The following is a 26,451-nucleotide window of genomic DNA, read 5'->3' as shown; positions in this document are numbered from 1 at the left end:
ACAGAAAGTGTGCTCAAAGGAGCAGGAAGTCTCCAGATGAGCCAATCAGGACATAGAGCTAGCATGGCATAGTGGATAAAAGCAGCGGCCTCTCATCTGGAAAGCCAAGCTTGTTTCCCTATGCCTCCACATGCAACCATGTGACTGTGGGCTAGTCACAGTCCTGTTAGAGCTGTTCTCATAGAGCAATTTCTCTCAGGGCTCTCTGAGCCTTACCTACCTCCCAGGGTGTCTGTTGTGGGGAGAGGAAGGGAAGGTGGTTGTAAGCTGCTTGGAGTGGGGTAGTGAAAAGAGGGGTACAAAAACCAACTCTTCTTCTTCTTCTTCTTCTTCTTCTTCTTCTTCTTCTTCTTCACAGATTATCTGAAAAATATCAGAAAAATCTTGATCTAACTATGCTAAATATAAATCCCCTCCGATGCCCCTGGTAGGGCAGCACACTTGCCTCCTTTCATAGGCCAGCTTTAAAAGATGTACTGACATTGATGTTGATTTCTGCTTGGACGACATCCCGCACCCCTTGTCCGTGGCTCATGCTGCAAAACAGGTAACCGCATCTCCTTGCATTGCAAATCATCTACGAGCTTTGGATACAAGCTGGTAGGGAAATCCAGCCCAGGAAAAGTGCAGGTGTGTGGCGGCTTCTCGTCTCCTTCTATGCCCTTCAGTTTCTACCCGGCTACGTAGAGGGGGGCATTTAAACCCCCTGGCGAAAGGGGGAAAGTATCGCTCTGTCCATGCAAATGGATTGAGGCAGATGGTCTCGAATGCGATCATGATGTGCCTTTTGAATAAGTGTTCGATTTGCATGGGACTGAGCAGCTCCCCTGGTGATGTTCTGTTAAAGAAGACCTATGTCCTAATACTGAATTCCATTTTGCTGTCTTCCATAAGCAGACGAGGTGGGGTGAGGTGGGGGAAAATAGGTGTGTGATGCTAAGCACCCATATTGGCTAACCCAGATCTTTTCTCCAGAAGTGAATAAGTGCTTAAAATAAACCAATAAACAAGATGGTGAGGGGTTTGGAGACCAGGACGTATGAGGAAAGGTTGGGGGAGCTTGGTCTGTTTAGCCTAGAGAGGAGACGACTGAGAGGGGATCTGATCACCATCTTCAAGTATTGAAAAGGGTGCCATGTAGAGGATGGAGCAGAGTTGTTCTCTCTTGCCCCGGAGGGATGGACCAGAATGAATGGGATGAAATGAATGCAAAAGAAATTCCGTCTAAACATCCGGAAGAAGTTCCTGACAGTCAGAGCAGTTTCTCAGTGGAACAGGCTTCCTCGGGAGGTGGTGGGTTCTCCATCTTTGGAGATGTTTAAACAGAGACTGGAGAGCCATCTGACGGAGAGGCTGATTCTGTGAAGGCTCAAGGGGGTGGCAGGTGACATTGGATGAGCGATTGGGATGTGAGTGTCCTGCACAGTGCAGGGGGTTGGACTAGATGACCCAGGAGGTCCCTTCCAACTCTATTATTCTATCATTTTATTCTAAGCATAGATTCAGGTGGGTAGCCATGTTTGAGTCCAGGAGTCCCTTTAAAACCAACCAAGTTTTATTCTAGGGGTGGGCTTTCGTGTGCAACTGGAAATCATCGAGATATTCGGAGGGAGTGAATTAGCTGTCAATGAGTAAATGTTACACCAGAAGTGATGTTGCACATTGGTGCCATGCCAAAAAAACCCGTCTTTGTGGAAGACTTCTCCTCTGCTGGCTTGTTAAACGCTAGGGGGGGGATGGGGGCACAGCCTTGGGCCAGTCGCTCGCTTCCGACCTAACCTACCTCGCAGGGTTATTGTTGGGAGGATACAAGGGAGGACGGGAGAGCGCCACGTAAGCCACTTTGGGTCCCCAGTGGGGAGAAAAGCAGGATATAAACTTCACAAAAACGTGGCGTTCGGCGCTTTTGGCAAGATGGGTTAGCAAATACGCTGAGAATGCAAAGAACGGCTTAAAGGATTTGCTCTGCTTTGCTCCGAAATCAGCCCTTTCTAGCTTCTTTCATCCTTATCGGTTGTTGTCGTTTTTCAATCTCTGGCAGGGCAGAGAGAACGTGAATGAATCCGGGGGGTGGGAGTGGGAATCGCGGCCAAGCAGGCGGCCGCTGCCCCCGCCATCTCAGCCTGCCGGTTAATCGGCAGGCCCAGCTTAATTGCCGGTTCGAGCCGGAGTGGATTTCCCAGCCCGTTCGGCAGATGTGCCAGGGCTGCCCGTGCAAACAACAGATCAGCTCGCTTAGCCAGAAGAGCTGCTTCTCAAGACCCACAGGGATTAGATCCAAATCTGAACTCTTATCGCGCAAATGCGTTTTTAAAAGGCACACGAGTTGGAGGGTTATCACCACCATCACGTATTGAGTTGTGTGTAGGCCTGGTCCGATTCTGACATTTCTGCTGATCCCCACCCCCATCTATCAGGCTGCCTTGCTAAGGGAGAATGGCCACCCTACAGGTGGTATCTGGAGGCCTCCTGTTTTTCCAATCCATCTCCAGACAACCAAGATCAGTTCCCCTACGGCAGGGGTAGTCAACCTGTGGTCCTCCAGATGTCCATGGACTACAATTCCCACGAGCCCCTGCCAGCATTTGCTGGCAGGGGCTCGTGGGAATTGTAGTCCATGGACATCTGGAGGACCATAGGTTGCCTACCCCTGCCCTAAATGACAAAGGCTGCTTTGCTGTGTGGACTCTACAGCTCTCCCCAAACCCTGCTCTCCTCCAGGTCCAATCCCCAAATCTCTAGGTATTTCCCAAGTCCAAACTGGCAGCCCTGTGCAAAGGTTCCATATGAACCCTCCTCAACAATATTTTTATCCCACCCTTCTTGAGCCTCAAAGAGGCCTCAGGGTGTCATACTCAGTCCTCCCCTTCTCCCATTCCACTCCCCTTCTCCCCCTGCAGAAGGCCAGCTGCTTGCCCAATGAGCTGGGCTAAAAAAGGCCTAGGCCAAGAGTGAGCTAATGATCCTTGATGTACATAGTGTGCGGCTTCCTGCTTTTTGCGAATTAACGCCCTTCTCCATGCCTGGTAGCAAAGCAATCTTCCCTGATTGGCCGGGGTGTCGTTTCAAAGACTTCCCGGTTCCCGGTTGCAAGGCTTGTCTTCAAGTGACTGCGCTCCAGAAGCCCTAACTTCTCTCAGCAGAGATTTGCCTCTTGGATTCATTCCACCAATCCTCTCCCCCACCTCTGTTCAAGAAAAGAGACTCCCCTCCCCACTGAGCTTCCCCAATCAAGTGCAGAACACATTCTGTTTCAGTGGGACGGGGATAGAGGAAGACCCGAGTTCAAATCCATCTGAATTCAGGATCCACAACGGAAAAAACCGAGTGCAGAATCGGTCTAGGCATCTGATATCACTCTGTGAGTTTCATGGTTGGGTAGGGAATTCATTGTGTCCAACCATTTTGACCTGTTCCATCACCCTGGCTCTTAGCGTTAGAATGTTGAGCGCATTCCGTGACCTCCCAACAGCTGAGCCAATGGCTTTTCCATAAAGGCAGGTTTTCGTTCCAGGATTCTGTGACATCACAGAAGCTGTAGCTGTGAGTTTTCTGCATTCTGCAGGGGGTTGGACTAGATGACCTTGGAGGTCCTTTCCCACACAATCATTCTACAGCAGTACAGCCAAAACCAAAGAAGGCAGGGTGTTCGCTTCCAGTGGGCAAACTTCTTTTTAACTATATTTTAGAAGTTCCTTTGGCCCTTTTTATTTTGGGGGGGGGAGGGGGGACAAATTAGAACATTAGCAAAGGAACTTTGCCAGCAAACGCATCGGCTTCACTTTGGCATCTTCTTTATGCCTTTTCAGCTGTGCTAAACACCCTAAGAGCTTGCGGTTTGGCCTTCGCTATGAGTTATCGGGATTTTTAAAAAAATTATCCAGGGAGGTGGTTGGATGGATGTTGTTTTCCACGCTCTGTAGTCAAATCAAGGACAATTAGGAACCCTTTGAAGAAAGCCGTCCCTTCTGCAAACCAGTTTGTCTGGAAGGCTCCGGCACACTGGCACACCGGTTTGCCTGCAAGGTGCCCGGCACAGCTGGTGCTGCTTCGAGCCGGAGTCGCCCTTTCCCATCCAGCCCGGACAGTCCACTGCTGCGGCATTCCGATCCGGGCGGCTCACTCGGCCGGCGTTCCGAGCAAATGTTTTTCATATCCCTCTGCTCGTCTTCTGCCAGGCGTTTTGTGGTTTTACGATCATATTTTCCCATTTGCGCGACAGGGGAGGGGGGCGGGGGGGGGGGGAGAGAAATAAGGTGTTTTTCTGTCTCCTGCAGTCGTGGGAAAGAGAAACTCGAGCACCAGGGGAAAAAGTGACAGCAGGTGATGTGGCGAGGGGCGGCGGCTGCCAAAAAGCCGAAGGGCGACGGGCCAAATCATAAAACTTCCAGCCCTGGCCTAGTTGCTGCCATCCCTGCAAATGCACAGTGCCTACTTCAAGCGCATGTGTATGCCAAGCGGAGGACTACAATTACCATGAGCCCCTGCCAGACTGCCAGCTCTGGGTTGGGAGGTACCTGGAGGCTTTGGGGGTGGAGCCGGGAATGAACAGGATTTGGGGCAGGGAGGGACCTCAGGGGAGTCTAAGGCTATGGAGTATGGCCCCCAAAGTAGCTATAATTCCAGGGGGTCCCCAGGTCCCATCTGGGGACTGGGATCCTTATTTTGGCCACCCCCTGGCCCTAGATGGAACCTTCCATGATCTGCCACCTGCCCTGGAGTAGAGTTTCCCTAGTTATGGGGCATGGAGATCTCTTAGACTATATAACTCACCTTCAGGCTGCAGCTATGGCATGATCCCCAGTGGACGTCCCTCTCCTCCCCAAAGCCTGCCTTCTACAGGCTCCGTATCTCCAGGAATGTCATGACCTGAAGCTGGCAAGTCTGTGCTGATGGAGTGTGGTATGTGGGGAGGGTGCTGTAGAATATGCCCTCTGAAGCCGGACTCTCCTCCAGAAGAACTGATCTCTTTTGGATGGGGATTGGTTGTCATGCCGGGGATTCTCCTGGCCCCTACCTGGAGTTTGGCAACCCAGATTGCCACTGAGTCCTTGACCAAGGTAGATGGAGAAAAAGGACAAAGCACACAGTTAACCCTTCGCCTCTGCAGCAGGTGAAAATGACCTTTTTCTGTCCCCAGCCTGGGCATAAAAGTAATATATCCTCCCCATCGTCTACAAGCCAAGAGACTTGTAGGCATATTGTGGCCTTTCTCTCCATCCACCCCCTGTAGCACCTCCTTCAAAGGACACCAGGCGAAACATCTGCATATACATGCATATCCCCAGAACAGAGGATGGTATAGCAAGCAAACAGGACCCTATTACTTATATCATGCAGGCCATGCATTTACGAAAGCCGTCCCCAATAACTGACAGGAATTAGAAATGCTGTGTGAAAAAACATGGAGCTCTTGTCTGGGGCCAGCCTCCATTAACTCTTTTGGTTGGAAAACGCCCCTGTCAGTTAAGATCTCGGCTAAGTCACTGTCGTCCATTGCCTCTCCTCCCACTTCCCTTCCTTTGCCTCGAGTTGCTGTAACAAGCAGCCAGTGGTGTGCCAGTCCTATCCGAAGAATTTTTGGGAAGATTACAAATGTTATCCTTTTTGAGGTTACTATATAAACTACAGGAAGGCCTGGAAGATCATTGTCCATGGGGTTGCGATGGGTCGGACACGACTTTGCACCTAACAACAACAACAAATATAAACTACATTTTTAAAAAATCCCCTAAGATTTCGTTCAGATGTTGTTAATCGCCGAAGGCCCATCCGAATGCAAAATGTGTCCTGGCTGCCACCGGGAGGGCGATACACATCACTTGAATGTCACCCTGTCCAATTCTTGCTTCAGAGGTGTCTTTTTTCCCAGGAATGCAGCTGTGCCCAGCCTCCCTCTGGATGATTAGAACAGCATCTGTTTGCAGATGAATTTGGTGTTGCAAGTAGGGTGTAGGGGTGGGGGGAGGTCCCGGGTTTTGTGTGTGTGAATTCTACGGCTGGTAAACAAGCCCTGCCCAGCCCTGCGTCCCTCCTGGCATGCATTGTGCAAGGCATAGCATGCAATTTCTGCTTTGACGGCTCTCCCGCACCGCACTCACACCAAAGCATCAGAAAAAGCACCAGCCAACGGCCTGGACTCCAACCAGCAAGCTGCCCACATGTCTGACAAGCCAACCTGATCTGAGCGGCATTGGGAAAGCACTCAGACATCCTGGAGGGAGGTAAATGGAGAGCCAGGGCGTAATGGAGAGCGCACAAGGGCCGTCACAGGTCTGGGGAGTTGTGCTTTTCACAAGCTAAGAGACGCACCAGTTGGTCTGGGGGCACAGCCTGTGAAAGATGGCATGCCCTCCTGCAGGAGCTGAGATTTCTCTTTCATTCTCATGCCTGATTAGGATCGGGCAGGTGGGAAAGGGCTTCAAGGAAAAACCAGGCATATGCTGTACGCGGGTTGTCCTCGCGTTCCCCATAACTTGTGACCAAGGCTGGCGTAGATGTTTGGGGAATCGCCCTCTCGGCTCTCGAATACAGAACCCGGTAGCTGCTGTCAAGCTGTGAGAACCGGAATCTATGCTTGGCAGAAGCTAATATGCACGTGGGAACATAGATGCAAGCTGTATACTTGGGCAGGTGAGCGGAATCCCTCTCGGCTCCCTCGCAAGGCTGTTGTGCATGTAAAATGCATCCTCTCCTGAGCTCGTTGTAGGGGAAGGATGCCTTTTACGTGCCCAACAGCCTTGCAAGAGAGCCGAGATGTCATTAACCAAGGAGCCAATACATCGGTAGGTGACCTCGTTTCAGCCTGTGTCGCTCCCGGAAAGTCCCCGACGCTCACCGTAACGCCCGGACTGCTCGTAACAGTGACTGACTTCGAGAGGCTTTTGTGGTCTTTGCAGAGCTGATGTCTGGAGCCGCGGTGACGTCCGAAGCGGCCGGCTCAGCACGCACCACGAGATGCCAAGTCAAGCGCTGTTGGCCAGGTGTCGATGGTTAGCTTTGAACACCAGTCTGAAATCTAAAGGAAAGCTATGCCTTCTCCAAGGGGATAGAGAGAGCAAGAAGGACGTCACGTTCAGCCCTATGTGGGGATGAGAAATGGGCAGTGTGGGGCTAGGAATCTTCACACGTGCAGATGTTGGTTTGGTGAGACGTGCAGCGGGGGTTGCCAATCTCCAGGCGGCAGCTGGAGAGCTCCTGGGATTACAACTGATTTCCAGGATACCTGTTCCCCAGGAGAAAACGGCTGCCTTGGAAAGGTAGACTCCATGGCATTATGCCCTCCATGGCATTATGCCCTCTCCGGAAGCCCCGCCCTCCTCAGGCTCCGCCCCCCCAAATCTCCCAACCCAGAGCTGGCAACCTCAAGCAGGGAGTCTGCCCTCAAATACACACTATGCTAGCAGCTGCCCAACCATGATCGCTGGAGCTTATGTTTGGTAGGCGCTAGGCAAGTTTCAAGTCCTCATGGAGGAAGTTTCAGCCCAAATGCTAAATTGGTGTGTGTGTGGGGGGGGGAGCATCTCTGCAGAGCGCACGGCCTCACACTGGAGTGTTTTGGTCCACTCTGAAGGGTCTCGGACAGGGGTAGTCAACCTGTGGTCCTCCAGATGTCCGTGGACTACAATTCCCATGAGCCCCTGCCAGCGTTTGCTCACGGGAATTGTAGTCCACGGACATCTGGAGGACCACAGGTTGACTACCCCTGGTCTAGGAATCAACATCTTGAACACACATGTGGAAGGAGGCAGGGAAGTAGAATTCTGCATTTTTAAAACATGGGGCCCTAGAAAGAGTGAGGCCAGAGGAGGGACCACCTCACCTGGAAATGCAGAAGCTGGGGAGGAACTGAGGAAACCTAACTGCATTTCCGTACGAAGTCCTAATCCCCCGGCCATCTTGCTTTCAAGCACTTGACCGAGATGCATTTAAAGAAAACTACAATTTAGAGCAGGGCGGCCAAACTGTAGCTCTCCAGGCGTCCATGGACTACCATTCCCATGAGCCCCTGCCCAGGAATTCCCCCAAATCCATATGGTTTTACCATAAAGAACTGGGAGGGGAGGGGATGGCTGTGATGTCACTTCCTGGTTTTCACCGGAAACGATGCTGCAATGCACGCAGGGCCAGATTTATTTTTTAATGTCCTTTCCCCCCACAAATCTCCTACTATTTGCAGGTGCGGAACTGGCAAATCTTGCCAAGAAGGGTGTAACGTTGTTTAGGATGCGCTTCAACCCTTTCTGTTCCCACCATCCCTTTCGTCCTCCTCCTTCTCAGGCAGAGATATCGTGTTTGCACCTCGCAATCCTTACGCTCCGTTTAAGGCACGGGACACACCTCATTTCTCACTGGCATCCTTCAAGCTGCCGCTGCTATTGCTGTGACAGAATCTGACCTACATCGCGTGCTCTGCCCCCTCAAGCCCTCCCTCTGCCAGCCCTTCCCAGGCTCTTAGAACATCAGCCGAGGACCGTTGGAGTCGGCCTTAATCCAGATGCCAGCGGGCAGAGCCGAGGAGTACGCCCGGCTTTGCAAATGCAGCCCACATGGCCCAAGGAGGGCAGCGTTCTCTGTGTGGGCAGAGTTTGAATGTGCAAAAGGCGCAAAGCACCAAGCTGCTTAAAAGAATCCAAGGGACACCCCTGCTCTGAAACCAAATTGCAGAGTGCGTGTGTTTTTGTAGTTTGCTGAACCATTTGGATTGGCAGCATTTTCATGCGTGTGGTGCGCAACAGCCAGAGTGGGGTTGTGGTTAAAAGCAGTGGCCTCTAATCTGGAGAACCTGGTTTGATTCCCCACATGCAGCCAGCTGCGTGATCAGTCGCAGCTCTCTCGGAGCTCTCTCAGCCTCACCCACCTCACAGGGTGTCTGTTGTCTGGAGAGGAAGGGAAGGGCGATTGTAAGCTGCTTTGAGACACATGCAGCCAGATGGGTGATCTTGGGCCTGTCCCAGTTCTCTCAGAGCTCTCTAGCCCAACCTACCACACAGGGTGTCTGTCGTGTGGACAGGAAGAGTAGGCAATTGTAAGCCACTTTGAGACACATGCAGCCAGCTGGGTGACCTTGAGCCTGTCACAATCCTGTTAGAGCTGTTCTCAGACAGCAGTTCTGTCAGAGCTTTCTCAGCCTCACCCACCTCACAGGGTGTCTGTTGTTGGGAGAGGAAGGGAAGCTGCTCTGGGACACATGCAGCCAGCTGGGTGACCTTGGGCCAATCTCATTTCTCTCAACGCTCTCTCAGCCTCATCTGCTTCATGGGGAGAGGAAGGTAGGGAAGCCATGTTGGTCTGAATCAAGAGGGCCAAATTTGAGTCCAGAGGCACCTTTAAGTTTAATTCTGGGAGTAAGTGCTTGTGCGCAGGCAACTTAAGAGTGTATCAGAAGTGTCGTGTGCACAGAAAAACTTCTCGTCATAATTAAACATCACTGGTGTTGTGGTAATGAGCGTGTTGTGGTTAAGAGCGGCCAACTCTAATATGGAGAAGTGGGGATCTCCCAAGCCAGCTGGGGACCTTGGACTAGTCACAGTTCTCTCAGAGCTGTCCTCGCAGAGCAGTTCTCGCAGAACTCTCTCCGCCCCACCTACCTCAGAGGGTGTCTGTTGGGGGGAGAGGAAAGGAAAGCTGTTTGCGAGCTGCTTTGGGACTCCTTTGGGGACAGGAGGCAGGGTTGGCGCTCTTTTAAGAGGGGTCATTTGAATGCACACAAAGCCTTGCACCCAGAATGAAACTTTGCTGGCCTCAAAGGCGCTCCTGGACTCAAACTCGCTTCTGTGGAATGCTTAGGGCTGTGATGCTTAGGGCTGATCCTGTGTTGAGCAGGGGGTTGGACTAGATGGCCTGTGTGGCCCCTTCCAACTCTATGATTCTGTGATTCTATGAAATAGTGGAAGACAGTCTCAATCACTTGTCCAGCTTTGCTCTTCGGTTGCCAACTGGGCCTCTTTCTATCACATCCTTCCCCCCCCTACCCCCCACCCAAAACTTGTGGCTTGCAGCCTAGAGATTGCACAACCATCCCACGAGTGAGTCACATTCCTTATTCCCCGCTTAAAAATAGACCGGTGGCTTTCACAATCTTGCTGTACCGCCTCGCAGGGCTGGGCTCTCCGCTCTTCCCCCACCAACCGCTGCGTGTCTCTAGCGGGCCTGCTAAAACCAGCCCCCCTGCCCCCAATACGGTCCTTTATCCAAGCCCTGCAGGGGGGAAAGCCCCCTTTATGGTGGTGACTTTCGTGCAGAGAAGCGAAACTGGGCCCTTTGGAAATACGGGGTTTGGAATAAGCGGACGGGGGTGACCCCAAGAGCGGCTGCCATTTCCGCTTTGGCAAGCCGAGAGGGCAGAGGCGGGCTCCCTAGGAGCGTTCCCCTGTTTATCTTCAAATCTTGGCACTGCCCGGTCTTAATCGGGCGACTGTCTCTCCGATAAGCCAGGTGGAACGCTCCCCACAAAAGATGCGAGGGTGGTAGGCGGGCAGATTGGCCCCCTGTTTCCTGGCCCCGTTGCAGGGTGGCCTGAGAACCGTGCAAAGTCAGGGTTGCCAACTCCGGGATCGGGATTCCTGGAGATATGGGGGTGGAGCCTGGGGAAGGGCCTCGGGGGGGTATAATGCCCTAGACCAGGGGTAGTCAAACTGCGGCCCTCCAGATGTCCATGGACTACAATTCCCAGGAGCCCCCTGCCAGCGCTGGCAGGGGGCTCCTGGGAATTGTAGTCCATGGACATCTGGAGGGCCGCAGTTTGACTACCCCTGCCCTAGACTCGCAGGGGTGGCCAAACTGTGGCTCTCCAGATGTCCATGGACTACAATTCCCACGAGCCTCTGAAGCTGCTGTCTCTATCGTTTGGAGATGTAATTCTGGGAAGTCTCCAGGCCCCACCTGGAGGCTGGCAAACCTATGCAGTATAGTGGCTAAAGAATGGGAGTTTGGTTAAAATCCCATGAATCTTACTGGGTGACTTCAGGCCAACTGTCTTTTCCGCTGGACCTACCTCGTAGGGTTGTTGTGAGAATTAAGTTTGTGAGGGAAGAATTTGTGACCGTGGGCTGGCTTAGCCTAGCTTACCACAGAAGTTGGTTGTGAAGATAAAATGGAGGAGGTGAAGTTTGACTATTGTTCTTTCCTCCAACCAAGCTTACCTCACAGGGCTGATGTGTAGATAAAGCAGTAGAGGAAAGAACTGGGTGACTTTGGGCCAGTCAATCTCTCTCCCCCAGCCTAGCCTACCTGATAGTACTGTGGTGAAGATAAAATGGATGAATTACTAGCTGACCTTTGACTGGTCTTCCTCTCTTAGTCAAACCTACCTTGCAGGATTGTTTACCGATTGCACAGAGGAGAAAGCACCTGTTGGCATGACCCTAAACTCCTCAAAGGAATGGTAGGATAAAAATGTGGTGAACGACAGGCAGAAATTCAACCAATAAAGCTTTCCCTGCCGCACTGAGGCAAAGCTAAACAAAGGGCCCATCCAGTCCAACACTCTGTGTCCCACATTGGCCCAAACCCAGGGGCCATCAGGAGGTCCACCAGCAGCTTTAAGAACATAAGAGAAGCCATGTTGGGTCAGGCCAATGGCCCATCCAGTCCAACACTCTGTGTCACACAGTGGCCCAAATCCAGGTGCCACCAGGAGGTCCACCAGAGGCTTTAAGAACATAAGAGAAGCCATGTTGGATCAGGCCAAGGGCCCATCCAGTCCAACACTCTGTGTCACACAGTGGCCCAAACCCAGGGGCCATCAGGAGGTCCACCAGCAGCTTTAAGAACATAAGAGAAGCCATGTTGGGTCAGGCCAATGGCCCATCCAGTCCAACACTCTGTGTCACACAGTGGCCCAAATCCAGGTGCCACCAGGAGGTCCACCAGAGGCTTTAAGAACATAAGAGAAGCCATGTTGGATCAGGCCAGTGGCCCATTCAGTCCAACACTCTGTGTCACACAATGGCCAAAACCCAGGCGCCATCAGGAGGTCCACCAGCAGCTTTAAGAACATAAGAGAAGCCCTGTTGGGTCAGAAAAGCCCTGTGGCTCAAATGTAGGTGCCATCAGGCGGTCCACCATCAGGGTCAGAAACCCGGACAAATGTTTTGGCAGGAGACTTGGGGGTGGGCAGGGCTAGTTTACAGAGGGGAGGGAGTTTGGTCAGAACATCTTACCATAGTCCACCCTCCAAAACTGCTAATTCCTCCTGGTGGACTGATCTCTGGAGATCAGGTGTACTTCTGGGAGGCCTCCAGATCCCACTTGGAGCTTGGTCACCCTATTTGTGAGTGGCTGTGGGAGGAAAAGCCTGGCAGGGTGTCCCTCCCATCCAAGAAAAAGCACATGGGACCTTGGGTGATTGGCGCACCCAGGAAATCACCTTGCTTCTCATCGATGACCTCTCCCTTTGGGAGACGGCTCTCTGTCTTACCCACCGTGTGCTCTGCCAGTTGCCAGGACGAGTGAAAAGTGCTATAATGCATAATGGTTTAAGTAGCTGGCTTTTAGGGGTGGAAGGAGAACTCCGTATTCTTTTCACAAGCACCACTGGCTTATCCAATAAAGGACGGGGTTGCCCAGCTCTGTAACAGAACACACAAGCTGTCGTTTTTTATTCCCCTCAGTTATTATGATGCAAACAAAATAAAACACTTATACGGCCTATACTTAGGTTTAACTGTAAGGTTTCCGAATGCAAGTTAGGATATTCCTGGAGATTTCAAGATGGAGCGAACTTTGAGGAAGGGGGAAACTTTGCAGGGTATAATTCTCCCCCCCCCCCCAATCCTCTGAAGCAGCCATTTTCTCCAGGGGAATTGATCTCCATCTTCTGAACATTCCAGATCTGCAGGCAAAGAGGCGGCCCTCCAGATGTCCATGGACTACAATTCCCAGGAGCCCCTGCCAGCGAATGCTGGCAGGGGCTCCTGGGAATTGTAGTCCATGGACATCTGGAGGGCTGCAGTTTGACTACCCCTGTAGAGGGTTGCCAGCTCTGGGTTGGGGAATCCCTGGAGGCTTTGGGGACAGAGCTGGGAGTGGGAGAGATTTGGGGCAGGGAGGGGCCTCAGGGGAGTCTAATGCTATGGAGTCCCCCAACCACTGGCTGCCATCTCTATATCCAGGACCCATCCTTCAAAGCAGCCATTTTATTCATTGGCACAGACTTCTGTCACCAGGTGTTATCCTAATCCGGGGTAGTCAAACTGCAGCCCTCCAGATGTCCATGGACTAGCGTTTGCTGGCAGGGGCTCATGGGAATTGTAGTCCATGGACATCTGGAGGGCCGCAGTTTGACTATCCCTGTCCTAATCTCAGGAGATCTCCAGACCCTACCGGGAGGTTGGCAACCTTCCCCCCCCCCCCAGGCAGGGACCAAACTCCTGTTTTTAGGGCCACTGTTAACGCCACCGGCCCCCTGCCTGGATGGTGAATGAGATCAGCATTCTATTCCTGAAAGGAAGGCCGGACGCAGGGCTGGCTATTTATTTGCTGGGCCCACTTCTGCTCCGAATGGGAGCTGCCGCCAGAAGGCCGCACAAAACCGGCTCTGGGAAACGGCTGGCGTTCCATGCGCGCGCTGACTTTCCCCAGAAAGTGCCAGTGGCCATAAAAAGGGAACAGCGAAAAGGGGCCACGGCTTGGTTTATATTGTTTGGGGCGTGCGTTAACGTCTCTGTCAGTAAATGATCTCGAAAGTAGGTCAGAGGCCTTAACTATAACCAGACAGGCCGAGGGAAACGGGGCTCTTGCCGAGAGCTAGCTCTTAACAGCCACCCTGGGACGGTTTTATAGTCTTTTTCTCCCCCTTCTGTCCCTTCCGCTGGACGTCAGAGGAGCACCGTTTTTTAAAGACGCTCTGAAGGGAGGAGACAGGGCCTGCCTTGATGTTCTCTTAATGGCCCGTGCTAATTATCCCTACAACCTGGGAACAGATGCTGGGAGGCAGTGATTCTTGAAAGAAAGCTTTCCAGTGGTTTGGGAGAGGCTGCGTTTCTCGTGGCGTAAACACCGTTTTGTTCCCATGCGCCTGGCCAAACAGGTCCGGCAGGTTTCGGAAACAATGCAAAAACCTGCAACACCAGGAGCGAAAGTGGAGGAAGCATGCACAAGATCCCTCCTTCAAAGCATCTCCGACAAAACAAAACCCTCTCTCTGACCATAATGGGCATCTCACTGCCCTGTCCTTGATCATAGAAGCATAGAGTTGGAAGGGGTCGTAGAGGCCATCTGGTCCAACCCCCTGCTCAATGCAGGATCAGCCAGGCTAAGCTAATCTTGTTAGATCTTGGATATTTTGAAGTCGATTGTAAGAGTGGGAAATCTCCAAGTGTCCCTGGGAGGTTGACACTAGGAATCCTCCGAAAATCTATGGTTCCACCGCAGAATTCTACTAGGATTCTACCATCGAATTCACAGCAATTTTATGAGGGTGGCCCGTGGCCCAGATGTGGCCTTGCATTTGATTCCAGAAAACGAGGCCATGGATAGGGTTGCCAACTCTGGGTGGGAGATACCTGGAGACTCTGGGGATGGAGCTGGCAGTGAGCAAGATTTGGGACAGGGAGGAACCTCAGGGGAGTCTAACGCTATGGAGTCCCCCCTTTCAAGCAGCCATTTTCTCCAGGGGAACTGATCTTTTTAGTCTGGAGATGTGCTATAATTCCAGGGGATCCCCAGGCCCCACCTGGAGCTAGTGCCTTCAGGAAATGAAAGGACAAAGTTTGCTTCGCTGGAATTCAGCTCCCGCTGGCTTTTTGACACTAAAGAAAGATTTCCCACAGTTCTTCCCCTCCTTCCACACCAGGTTAGATCCCACTTTTTGCCACCTCCTGGGCTCCTAGCTTTGTCCTGACCAGGGCAGGGTGAAGGAAGCGAAGGGAAATCTCCTTTGCAACGCTAACAATCTCAGTGAGTTTCTTCATGACCTTTGCATGAGTTTCTTGAACTTTTCTGACTCCCCCACTTGAGCTGGACCACCTCTCTTTCTGGACAAACACCTTTGGAGGACTGACGCATCCATTACAGCAGAAGGAGCAACGGGTCATCCGGCTAGACGGTCGTTCTCTCTGAGGGGCACGATGTGTTCTCATCAGCTGGCTCGCAGGCCTGCCTTCCAGTCAGAAAGGATATTGCAGAAGAAGAACAAAACTCACTCTTGGCCAACGCGCCCCTTTGCTTATGGCCGTGCTGTTCTTTCTTCGGAAAAGAGAAGTGCAATTGAGCGGCTGCAGGAACACCACACAATGTTGGTTACATTTTGATCACCCCAGGAGCTCAGCACTGCCGTCTTTATCCACACAGGGCTCCCTGCGAGGAAGGTCAGATTGGCGCTGGATGTTAAACCTAGGAAGAAACTTGCATCTAAAGGCTTTTTGTCCTTGTGTATCCAGATCTCGTTCTGGCTCAACTTGAACAAAGGAAGAAAAAGTCTTTAGCGTGTGCCAGTTTCTCCCTAGGTCTGGCTGCAAGCAACTGGCCGGTCCATCTGTTCCTGGCGCTGGAGGTCGGCAGCATTTAATTATGCAAAGAGGAGCCGAGCACCAACTGGCTGAAAATAATAAAATAGCAGAGAAACAACTTTGTGAGGAAAGAGGAATGAGTGAGTGAGTGAGTGAGTGAGTGAGTGAGAGAGAGAGAGAGAGAGAGAGAGAGAGAGAGAGAGAGAGAGAGAGAGAGAGAGAGACCTGTCCAAATGTCTGTTCTGGAGGCAAGCAGGGAGGAAATGTGCTCACAGGAGCAGGAAGTCTCCAATTAAGCCAATCAGGACTTTATTTATTAATTTATTTTTATTCATTACATTTATATCCCGCCACTCCCAAAAGGGCTTGTGGCAGCAAACAAGATAAAACCCCAATACATAAAAACCCCAATAAAATAAACAACAATGTCAATCAAACTAGCCAATCAACTAAAAATCATGCATTCATTCGGCAGCCAAAACCCCATACTAATCATTATTAAAGAACCTCACGGTGGACAGAGGGGTTGATCTCTCCCTTTCATCCGCCCTTAATAGCCCCAATAGTGCTTAATGGCAAGGGGGGGGGGTGTCCAGATCTTCTTCCGCGTGCCTGCCTCAACCATAGACCTGGTGGAAGAGCTCTGTCTTGCAGGACATTTTGCAATTTTGATGTGATGCCTCTGTTGGTACAGCCCAAGAGAGCCAGTTTGGTGTAGTGGTTAGGAGTGTGGACTTCTAATCTGACATGCCTGGTTTGATTCTGCACTCCCCCACATGCAGCCAGCTGGGTGACCTTGGGCTCGCCACGGCACTGATAAAACTATTCTGATCGAGCAGTGATATCAGGGCTCTCTCAGCCTCACCCACCTCACTGGGTGTCTGTTGTGGGGAGAGGAAGGGAAGGCGAATATAAGCCTTCTTCGGGTAGGGAAAAGCGGCATATAAGAACCAAGTCGTCGCCTTCTTCTTCTTCTTCTTCTTCTTTCGCCTCGTTTACCACCCCATCGAACCATCAGCTCATCTTTAGCTTGTTCACACAGACTGCTACCCAAAAGTGTTTCTTCCATCCAGTATGCGTGCTTCTCGTGACCCCGATGTAGAACTCTGCATCTTGTTCTCTTTGGCCCACTTTCCCCGGGTGTTCAGATCTCGTAGAACTCCATCTCTGTCTGCTCTCTCTCTTGTCCGTGCAAAGGAAAAGATTAAAATTTCCAACTGACTAAAAGAATGGTTCAGAAGCAGAGACTTCAGCAGTGGAACCCAAAGTCTACCTCTCCATGCCACCCTAGGCACTTTGCCTTGATTGGTTTCCTGAGCCTGAAAAAGTTTTGTTTTCTAGTTCCTTCTAGTTTGTGGACCACACCCTTCATGCTGATGGCACCCCCGGTTTGTATTTGCCTCCAAATCCCCTGTTATGTCTGTGGCCATTTGGCCACTGATGCAAATGAGGGCCTCAGCCAGCCAAGGAACTAACCAATCAAAGGAACCTGTTAAGGTCCAACCAGATCGCTCTGCTTAGAGCGAGCCAATCGGATTGCTCTGCTTAGAGCCAATTGGATTGCTCTGCTTAGGGCCAATCAGAAGCAGCGGCGGCTGCCTGAAAGGTATAAAAGCGCATGAGTTTGCCTGTTTTTCTCTGTTCAGTAGTTGTTGTTTGTTGCTGGAGTTGCTAAATAACCAGAGCTGTTCTGAAGAACTGGAGTCTGTGTTCACTGAACCTGCAGACTTAATATCCCCCCTCTCTGAAATCTCCATCTCCGCCGATATAAATAGCCACGCAAGTGCCGCTTGTGCTAATTTTATTTCCCCGCTCTGCCAACGAGGGTTGCTTTCGCTTTAGTTTTGATGAGTCGGTCGTGTCAAATGTCAGCACAGTGGCCACTTGAGCAGGAAATGGCGCTGGTCTGCTGAGTCCCCCTGGGAGGCCATGTGCAGGAAGCGACAGCAGTGAAATGAAACAATGCCGGTCTCACCCTGTTTGCGCATAGTACCGTGCTCACAGGTATGCTCGGGAGAGGGGCAGATCCTGCATAACGCTCTGCCTCTTAACTCTTGGCTTAGGGCTTCCAGCTCTGGGTTGGGAAATTTCTGGAGATAGAATCCTAGAGTTGGAAGGGGCCACACAGGCCATCTAGTCCAACCCCCTGCTCAACGCAGGATCAGCCCAGAGCATCCCAAAGCAATGCTGTGGGTGGAGCCTGGGGAGGGCGGCGAGAGATCTGAGTGGAGTACAAAGCCATAGAACCCGCCTTCCAAAGGGGGTCATGTCTCCAAGGGAACCAATCTCTGTAGCCTAGACATCAGGGGTGGCCAAACGATGGTTCTCCAGATGTCCATGGACTACAGTTCCCATGAGCTTATGGGAATTGTAGTCCACAAACATTTGGAGAGCCAACGCTTGGCCACCCCTGCTTACAGAAACTGAATTTCCAGGGAATCTCCCACCACTCCCTGGAACCTGGTGAACGATCGCACCAGTTCTGGCGTTTCTCAAGGCCTGAAGAATGTTTCGGGGGTTTCTCAACGGTAAAAAAGTTGAGCAATAAATGACTTAACCACACACAACTAGAGGGTACTCAATTCCATTGCTTCTTGAGGTTGGGATTTCCCCCCTTCTGTTTTGGTTTGCTTAACTTTTCCTGGTAAGGCTCACAGGGAAGAAGGAAGGTGCAGATGTGGGAGTTACGACTGCAAGGACGGCTCTCACAACAATGGGCAGGGCTTAATGCCAAAGGCGTGGCATGGAACATGGTGGATCTTGGGAGGGGCTGGGGCAAAAGGTGCCATCTGGAACTCCTGTAGCTTGGCACTTTCCAATGATACCTTTGCAGCCTTAAAAGTCTTAAAAGTCTGCCTAGAAACAAGCCGGAAGAAAAAAAGAGGAAAGAAATCTGAACCGCCTTGGATGTTCATCTAGGCCAGGGTTTCTCAATCAGGGTTTCGTGAAACCCTGATGAGCCTGGAAGGGTTTCCTGAATGGGTGGAAGTTTATTTATTTTTAAATTGTATTTTATTACCTTTATATATCACCCTCCTCTGTGGTTCAGGGCGGTTTACAGCAAACAATTTGTAGTGCAGTAAAAAGAAAGTGTCATGGACCACATAACATTTCTGTCCAGCAGCCAGCCAATCGCCTTCTGTCCCCCACCCCCTCCTCCTTCCACTTCCCTCCGAGGCTTGGAGGCTGCAGATCCCTGCTGTGTGAGAGCTGCCACTGCAGGTGAGTTCCCTAACACCTGCCTGCAGCCTTTCCAGGTCTTGGGGGGAGGGGGAGGCCATCCGCAGAGTTCTTTCATCCACCCCCCCAATCTAGCGCCCCTTGTATTCCTGAATTCAATGGGCTTAGCCCCTAGTTATTATTATAGACCTTTATTATTATAAAGCAAGTGTATTCCGAAGGGTATGTTTGTTTAGGATGGTTCTGGGAACAAAGCTCCGTCTCCAAAATGATGCCTGAAGTTGCCTTGTTTTCATTCATATATGGGCAGTCTGACGTCTTCTGGCGTTTGAAAATTTATAGCTTTCTTTTTCTAAGGCAAGCAGACTTTTTATGCAGTAGTGATTAAACCCGCACAGGCATTCAGCAGGGTCAAAGGGCCATGAAATGCAGGAAGTAGCGGGTGTAATGTAATTATGTCCAATCCAAATTTAAAACAAAGAACAACAAAGAGCCAGCTGCTTAGCTAGTTAACACCTTTAATGGGAGGGGGAGAGATCCTAAATTCAGGTTCCAGAGGGGAGGGAGGGAAGCTGTCAAAACCTTTTAGTGCATGGAGTAAACTTTTGCTAATGGTTAAGGCACCACAGGATTTCAGTTGATTTCTGCTGCAACTGCCTAACCTGATGCCTTTCCTAAATTCAACAATCGATAAAATTAGAAATGTTACCTAGTTTGCCAACACTTAGTGAATGATGTATAGCAGGGGTAGTCAAATTGTGGCCCTCCAGACGTCCATGGACTACAATTCCCATGAGCCCCTGCCAGTGAATGACTACCCCGATCTCGGATTGGACATAACATTTTATTGTTTTTTATGGAGTCACTCTGCATAGTTCTGACTCATTAGAATTTATGCTGGAGTAAATGTTACCTTGGGATGCCAACCTCCAGGGAGGTCCTGGACATCTAGCATTCCATATGATCTCCAGGCTAAGATCTATTCCCTTTCCTCCCCAGACAGGGTGGATCCCTCCCTTCCCCTCTGAGGAACCACTCCCAAATCCCCCGGAAATTCTCAACCGAGAGTCGACCACCTGCACCCCAAACCTCCAGAAATCCCCGTGCCCCGCCCCAACTCCCCTCCCGACTGCAGGCTCCCGTTTTTCCTTTTGCCCCAGCGGGAGAGCGGCACTTCCCGGCCGGCCCTAGCCGCGCAACCCCGCGGAGCGCCTCCTTCCCTCCTAAGCCACCCGCGGCTCGGGAGTTCGGGAGTTCGAGCCCCGCCACCACCTCTTCTTCCTCCTCCAGCGCGGCGCTGCAGGGCCCGGCCGCGATTGGCTTCCCAGGCCGCGCGATCCATCCCGGCGGCAGCTGGGAACGCTTGGAGCGAGCGAGCGAGAGGCTTCCCGGCGCGGCCTCGCGATTGGCTAGGGGCTGGGCCAATGGCGAGCGCCTCTGCCAAACAATGCACTCTCCCCCCCCCCGCTCCCCTTTCCTCCCCGCCTTTCTTTTCGCCTCTCGCTGCTCGCTCCCTTCCCGCGGTCGTTTCCTCGCCGGGCGGACTCCTCCCCGGGCCCCGTCGCCTGCCTGCCTGTCCGCCCGCCTGCCGGGGGTGTGCGCGCTTGGAAAAGCGGGGCCGGGCGCAGGTGGAGCCGCCTGCAAGAAAGGCGCTGGCAGCGGCGGCGGGTGGCGAGTGATGGAGCGGGTAGGGTCGTCCGCCGCGTTCGCCCGCTGAGCCGCTTCTCGCCGGGCGAGCGACCTTATGGGCCCGGGTGGAGCCGTCGGGAGCGCAGCCTTGCCCGCCCGTCGGCCGTGAGCGCCCCGGAGGACGCGGAGGAGGAGGCGGCGGCCGCCGAGGCTCCCCCCTCCATGCCCGGGCTGCACCCCGCGCTGCGCTCCAGCCCCGACGCCGAGCCTCTTCTCTCCTCCGCAGATGGGATTACGGGCCGGGCGGCGGACGCGGAGAAGGGCGTGAGCCCCGACGGACGGAGCGGCGCCTGCAGCCCAGGTAAGAGCCGCGCAGGGCGGGCGGGGGAGACGCTGCGCCCCGGGCAAGGAGAAGGGAGGCCGGCCGGGCACCGATACGTCGTCGGAGGGCGGCCGGGCAGGGCGGCTTCTCTTCCTCCCGTCTTTGCATCGCCCTCGCCGCGTGGCCGGGCCTGGGCGAGCGGAGGCAGGCGGGGGAAAGGCGGCTTCCGCGGGATCTCGTCGGTCACGGGCGCGTGTGAATGGAGAACCCGGGATGCAAAGCGAGGCGCCTCTGCCGCCCTGCCTGCGCCCTTGGACGCCGGAGAGAGAACGGAGCGGAGACGGACTGGCCGCTTCTTTGCTCATCCCCCTTCTCTCCTCGCCTGCTCTCTTGGAGAGGGAAGATCCTGCGGATCCCGAAGCGGCTTCCTACTCCACAGAGCGATCCTGAGCGGTTTTCGCTTTGGCCGGCGAAGGGGGGACGGTAGTGGGCTGTGCTCTCAGAAGATGCGGCTTGGCTCGTTTGCTTGAGCCGCCTAAGCCCGAGCTTGTGCCCCTTCCCGCCCTCCCCGCAGTCACTCGGCCAATTCTGGGTTGTGTTGTGATTGAGAGCGGCCACGATCCGGCTGCGGTTGTTTCTGTTGCTCTGCCGTGCAGAGTTCCGGATCACCCTGGTTATTTTTGTCGGTTTTCGGTAGGCGCACAGTCTGTAGTGAATGGGCAGGGATTTGAGACCGGCTGCTCTCTTGGGCCTTCCTGGGGCCAGAAGTTTGACCCTGTTCCTTCCCTTTTAGTTATGCTCCATGTTGTCTTATGTCCCCGGTGTAAAATTTGTAGCAGGCCCCGACTTAAAGGCTCAAAGCTGCTTTTCCAAAAAGTCTCCAATCGCTTTGGCAAAGGTCTTTCGGATCCGGGAGCTGCTCCCGGACACTTGGGGAGAGGGAATGCTCTGGGCTGCATCCCCCAACGTTTACTGCTTCTTTCGGCAAGCCAGGATCGAGTGCGTTCCCTGCCACAGACGGTGCATGATCCAAGGGGCGGATGCGCTGCGTTCTCCTCTGCGAAGAAGCATGTCATCGGTTATTGGGGCAATGTTTTGAGTCCAACGGCACCTTGAAGACTAGGAAAGTTTAATTCTGGGCAGAGGTTTTCCTGCGCATGTGCGCCTCCTCGGAGCCGCTGGAAGAAATGTGCCTGCACACAAAAACTAATACCCAGAATTAAACTTCATTGGTCCGAAAGGGGCTGCTGGATTCAAACGCCATTCGCCTGAATCTGTGAGTTTCATGGAGGGAGAAAGGCCCGGGAGTGGGACTAAAAACTAAGACCCTTTAGTGGGAATAGCCCCCCCCCCTTGAATGCTGTGTGATTTCTTCTCTTTTGTGTAAACACTATGATTACACTGTGAATGGGCTTCAGGCAGCTTCCAGCTCCCTCCTGGGATTTCACACTTCCAGAGCTCTTCTAACCAACTTACCCCCACTCTAAAGTCATTGACGTAAGGAAGTTTAGGAGGCAAAACTCTGCTTAGGACTGCACTGTTAATGGTCCTCCTGATGCACTTAATTGTGGGAAATACGGGTGAGTTACAACAGATTTACGGTAGTCCCATGGGGTGTTCCAGGGGGTCTGGGCTGGCCCTGGACTTTGTGGTGGCTTCCCATTGAGATACTAAATGGGACCAAGCTCTTCTGAGATCCATAGAGCTAGGCCGGGCTGTGCTGGTCAGAGCCTGATACGGTTACCCTCATGTCTAAACTTAGCTACCTTTATTTATTATTTACTAGCAAAAAAAGTCCATTGTATCTAAAAATACAATGGGCGCTAGGCCACCCCTCCCCCTGGGCAGGCCAGTTGAGGCCTTGGCAGGCCATTTGGGGGGCAGTGGGGGAACAGTGGTGGGGGCTTTCTCCCTCCTTTCCCCACCCCCACTGGGCCCACTGTCCCAGGCCCTCCACCCACCTACCTCCCACTTTCTGGGCTGGTTCTTCTTCCAGATAGAAAAAGTGGGAGCGGCCAGGAGCGGGACATCCCTCTTGATTGGCAGTTCATTGGATGTCCGGCCAATCAGGGATGGGACAGCCTCCTTGATTGGTAGGCAATGAATCCCAACTCCTCCCAGCACCCTCTTACCCCTTTTATTTATAAGTACAGAAGATCAGCTGAAACCTTTATGGTCTCCTCTCCTTGTGGCTCCAGGTGGGCCGACCATAATAGTTAACAAGAATAATAGCATAGGCTTGTGGATTTACCCTGCAAATCTTCCACATGTGGGCATCTTGAAACATGGGAGCCTGCATTCTAAGGCGACTGTAAAAGCGGGAGGGGGAAGCTTCAGATGTCAAGAGATTATTCAGACTGCTCTGAAGTTGTCAGAGGTTTTCCGCTTGTCTCCCCCTCTAAGCAGCGCATGTGGGTGCCTGTTTGTCACTCTGCGGCAATCCGGAGCTGCGCAAGTTTAGGATTGCAGCAGTTCTGTTCTACTCAGGATGTAAAGTGCTCTACTTAGCGGGGGGTAGGGGATGAGAAGGTACATTGCTCTTTTTATGTTTCAAATTGCAGTCTTTCTCTGGTAAACTGAGGGATCTTCGGCCAATCTAGTGGGCCTGGGCACGAAAGCTTAACCCTGAAATAAAACTTTTGTTGGTCTCAAAGGTACCGTCCTCACAGCCTTTATAAACATGTCCTCACAGCCTTTATAAACATGCGTGTGTTTAGGTTGCCCTGGTACTTGACTTTAATGGCTCGGGGTGGAAGCAAAGTCAATACTCTTTGGCCTTTAGTAGGCCACGCCGGTTTATCTGGAAGGAGAGAAACGTGGTGTTTTTTGTTGGGTTGTCATGGATTTCTAAGGCCGGGCCTGTTGACTTTTTGCGAAGTGGTCTAGATCAAGGGCTCTTGAAAGGCGGTGAGGACCTCTCTGTGGCGACCGGCGCTATCTCGGACCTCTGGCTCAACGTTGCGCCGGATGCGCGATGGAAGAAACTTGTTGGAGAGAGGGGTGGTTTGATTTCCTTCCCATAGAAACTCTGCCGTCAGGAGAAGCTTTCCTTTTTGCACTGGGGGCAGCAGAGAGGAAGCATCTAAAAGGAAGTGTCAGAGCGCATGCTTTGTGGATGGCAGGCATTCAATCCTTTGGATCTTCAGTTCAAAAGAACCTCAGGTAATCCATCTAGGAGTGGTCCTTCCCTGTTTCTGGGACAGTCGCAGATATGCATTTATTTGTTGTTAGGTGCAAAGTCGTGTCTGGCCCATCGCGACCCCATGGACAGTGATCCTCCAGGCCTTTCTGTCCTCTTCCATTCCCCGAAGTCCATTTAAGTTTGTACCGACTGCTTCAATGACTCCATCCATCCACCTCATTTTCTGTCGTCCCCTTCTTCTTTTGCCCTTGATCGCTCCCAGCATTAGGCTCTTCTCCAGGGAGTCCTTCCTTATTATCCCTGTCCTATTAAAACAAAAAGCAGAAGATCAGCAGAATGACATACCTCTCTTCTTCTAGCGGGTGCATTGATTCTGGAACCAGGGATATAGCTGCTTGATGCTGCACAGCCTCCTTTGTCTACCGTAGTTCAGCGCTGGTTTAGCGAAATGTGCTTGTGATTTTTTGTTTTAATACTGTTTTATGTAATATGCAACGTACTGGTTTCCTGCAAATATTTTTACTAATGTCTTTTACATTGCTGGTCCGCGCCCATAAACGGCAACTGACTGAGATCTTGAAAATAGCAGCTGTCAGAGCAGGCAGCCTTGGGTGGAATGGACCCAGGGGTCTGACATTGATTAAGGAAGGGAGGGCCTGTGGCTCGCTGGCAGAGCCTCTGTTTGGCGTGCAGAAGGTCCTGGGTTCAACTCCTAGTATCTCCAGTTGAAAGGATCTTGGTAGTAGGTGACGTAAGATCTCTGTTACTCTGAGTAGACACCTTTGATGGGCCAAGGATCTGATTTGGTATAAGGCGTGTGTGTACCTGTAAGAAAGAGAGTTGACTTGTCATCCTCTAGATCAGGGGTAGTCAAACTGCGGCCCTCCAGATGTCCATGGACTACAATTCCCAGGAGCCCCCTGCCAGCATTGGCAGGGGGCTCCTGGGAATTGTAGTCCATGGACATCTGGAGGGCCGCAGTTTGACTACCCCTGCTCTAGATCAGTGGTGGCCAAATTGTGGCTTTCCAGATGCCCATGGACTACAATTCCCATGAGCCCCTGCCAGCACGTAGACCATGGACATCTGGAGTGCCACAGTTTGGACACCCCTGCCTTAGTACACATATATTTATTGTTCAGTTCTTCTGTCATCGACAAAATTAAATTTTTCAGGGCTGACGTAAGGCCGCTCTCAAATCACGGACAGACCCGGGAAGGTTCTGTTTCTTTCCTTGGGTAGTTCTACGGATGGCGCTGAATCCTAAGACCAGGGGTAGTCAAACTGCGGCCGTCCAGATGTCCATGGACTACAGTTTCCATGAGCCCCTGCCAGCAAGGCTGGCAGGGGCTCATGGGAATTGTAGTCCATGGACATCTGGACGGCCGCAGTTTGACTATCCCTGCCTAAGACCGTGCAGCCAGGACTATGCCGCAGAGCATCAAAACGTCTGGCATTCCCCACGTTTAACGCCGGTTCATTCCCATCTTTCACGCTGTGTGCAGGGGAGCTTGACTTGGTCTCATCTCTAAGAAAGCTCCTTTGCCTTCCCCGTGGGCTGCAAGAAAGGCTCGACCCCCTGCCCCCGGATCTGGGTTGCCGTAAGCTCTTTGGTCTGGAAACTGCCTAGGGAGACGAGATTTCTCGAACGCCATCCAGGGCTCTCTGGCTTCGGCCGTGCCTCTCCGTGTACTTCGGTGTTTCCCGTTTGCCGGGCGACCTTAGGCTCAGAGGGGGGAAGTGGCAAAAAAACAAACAACATGCAGAAAAACAGGAACGAGAGTCTTTGAAGCCTTCTGGGTTTTGCATATGTTACTAAACACGTCCAGGGTTTTGGTTCCGCCCGATTGGTTGGGTCTGTTTGGGATATCGGTGGGTGCAGGGTGACCACTGAGTTCTGGTTTGTTTACGTTGCTGAAGGCTTGCAAATAACTCCGGAGAGCGCGGAGAGCGGGAACAGACGACGTTACCCGTAGGGCGGCCAAACTGTGGCTCTCCAGTGGTCCCGGTCCTGACCTGGTGGAATGAGCTCCCGGGAGAGCTGAGGGCCTGGACGGAATTTTCCTAGTTCCGCAGGGCCTGTAAAACAGATCTCTTCTGCCAGGTCTTCAGTTGAGGCCAGGACTAGTAAGATCTGGGGATTTTATTGTGAGGCATTGCTCACTGTGTGGGAGTGGTGGGCTAGAAATTGGAAGGAAGGAAGGAAGGAGACTGGAAGTGGAGTGGGAAGGAAGGAAGGAAGGAGACTGGAAGTGGAGTGAGAAGGAAGGAAGGAAGGAAGGAAGGAAGGAAGGAAGGAAGGAAAGACTGGAAGTGGAGAAGGAAGGAAGGAAGGAAGGAGACTGGAAGTGGAGTGGGAAGGAAGGAAGGAGACTGGAAGTGGAGTGAGAAGGAAGGAAGGAAGGAAAGACTGGAAGTGGAGTAGGAAGGAAGGAAGGAAGGAGACTGGAAGTGGAGTGGGAAGGAAGGAAGGAGACTGGAAGTGGAGTGAGAAGGAAGGAGGGAAGGAAGGAAGGAAGGAAGGAAAGACTGGAAGTGGAGTAGGAAGGAAGGAAGGAGACTGGAAGTGGAGTGGGAAGGAAGGAAGGAGACTGGAAGTGGAGTGAGAAGGAAGGAAGGAGACTGGAAGTGGAGTGAGAAGGAAGGTCCTACTGAGGGCCTTCCCCTCCCCCAAACCCACATCCTCAGGCTCCACACCCTCCCAAATCTCCAGGATTTTCCCATCC

At 52.4% G+C, this 26,451-nt stretch overlaps 1 protein-coding gene across 6 annotated transcripts in view; it reads left to right on the top strand.

Annotated features, from left to right (window-relative positions):
* HDAC7 (histone deacetylase 7) overlaps positions 1-26,451 on the top strand; it is a 204,199-nt gene that overhangs the window by 50,442 nt on the left and 127,306 nt on the right. The window contains exon 2 of one of the 6 annotated variants that reach the window (XM_077329293.1): positions 20,548-20,622. The exons of 1 other annotated variant lie outside the window; for it this stretch is intronic. In XM_077329293.1, the coding sequence (XP_077185408.1) occupies positions 20,548-20,622 (75 nt within the window). Of the gene's footprint in view, positions 1-20,118; positions 20,623-23,511; positions 23,746-26,451 lie in introns of those variants that run through there. 4 more of the 6 variants (XM_077329296.1, XM_077329297.1, XM_077329292.1 and 1 more) reach the window with 4 other exon arrangements.

This window comes from Paroedura picta, chromosome 3 (assembly GCF_049243985.1).
Source record: "Paroedura picta isolate Pp20150507F chromosome 3, Ppicta_v3.0, whole genome shotgun sequence".
In the NCBI taxonomy this organism is placed as follows: Eukaryota; Metazoa; Chordata; class Lepidosauria; order Squamata; family Gekkonidae; genus Paroedura; species Paroedura picta.
This window is presented reverse-complemented; position numbering and strand designations above follow the sequence as displayed.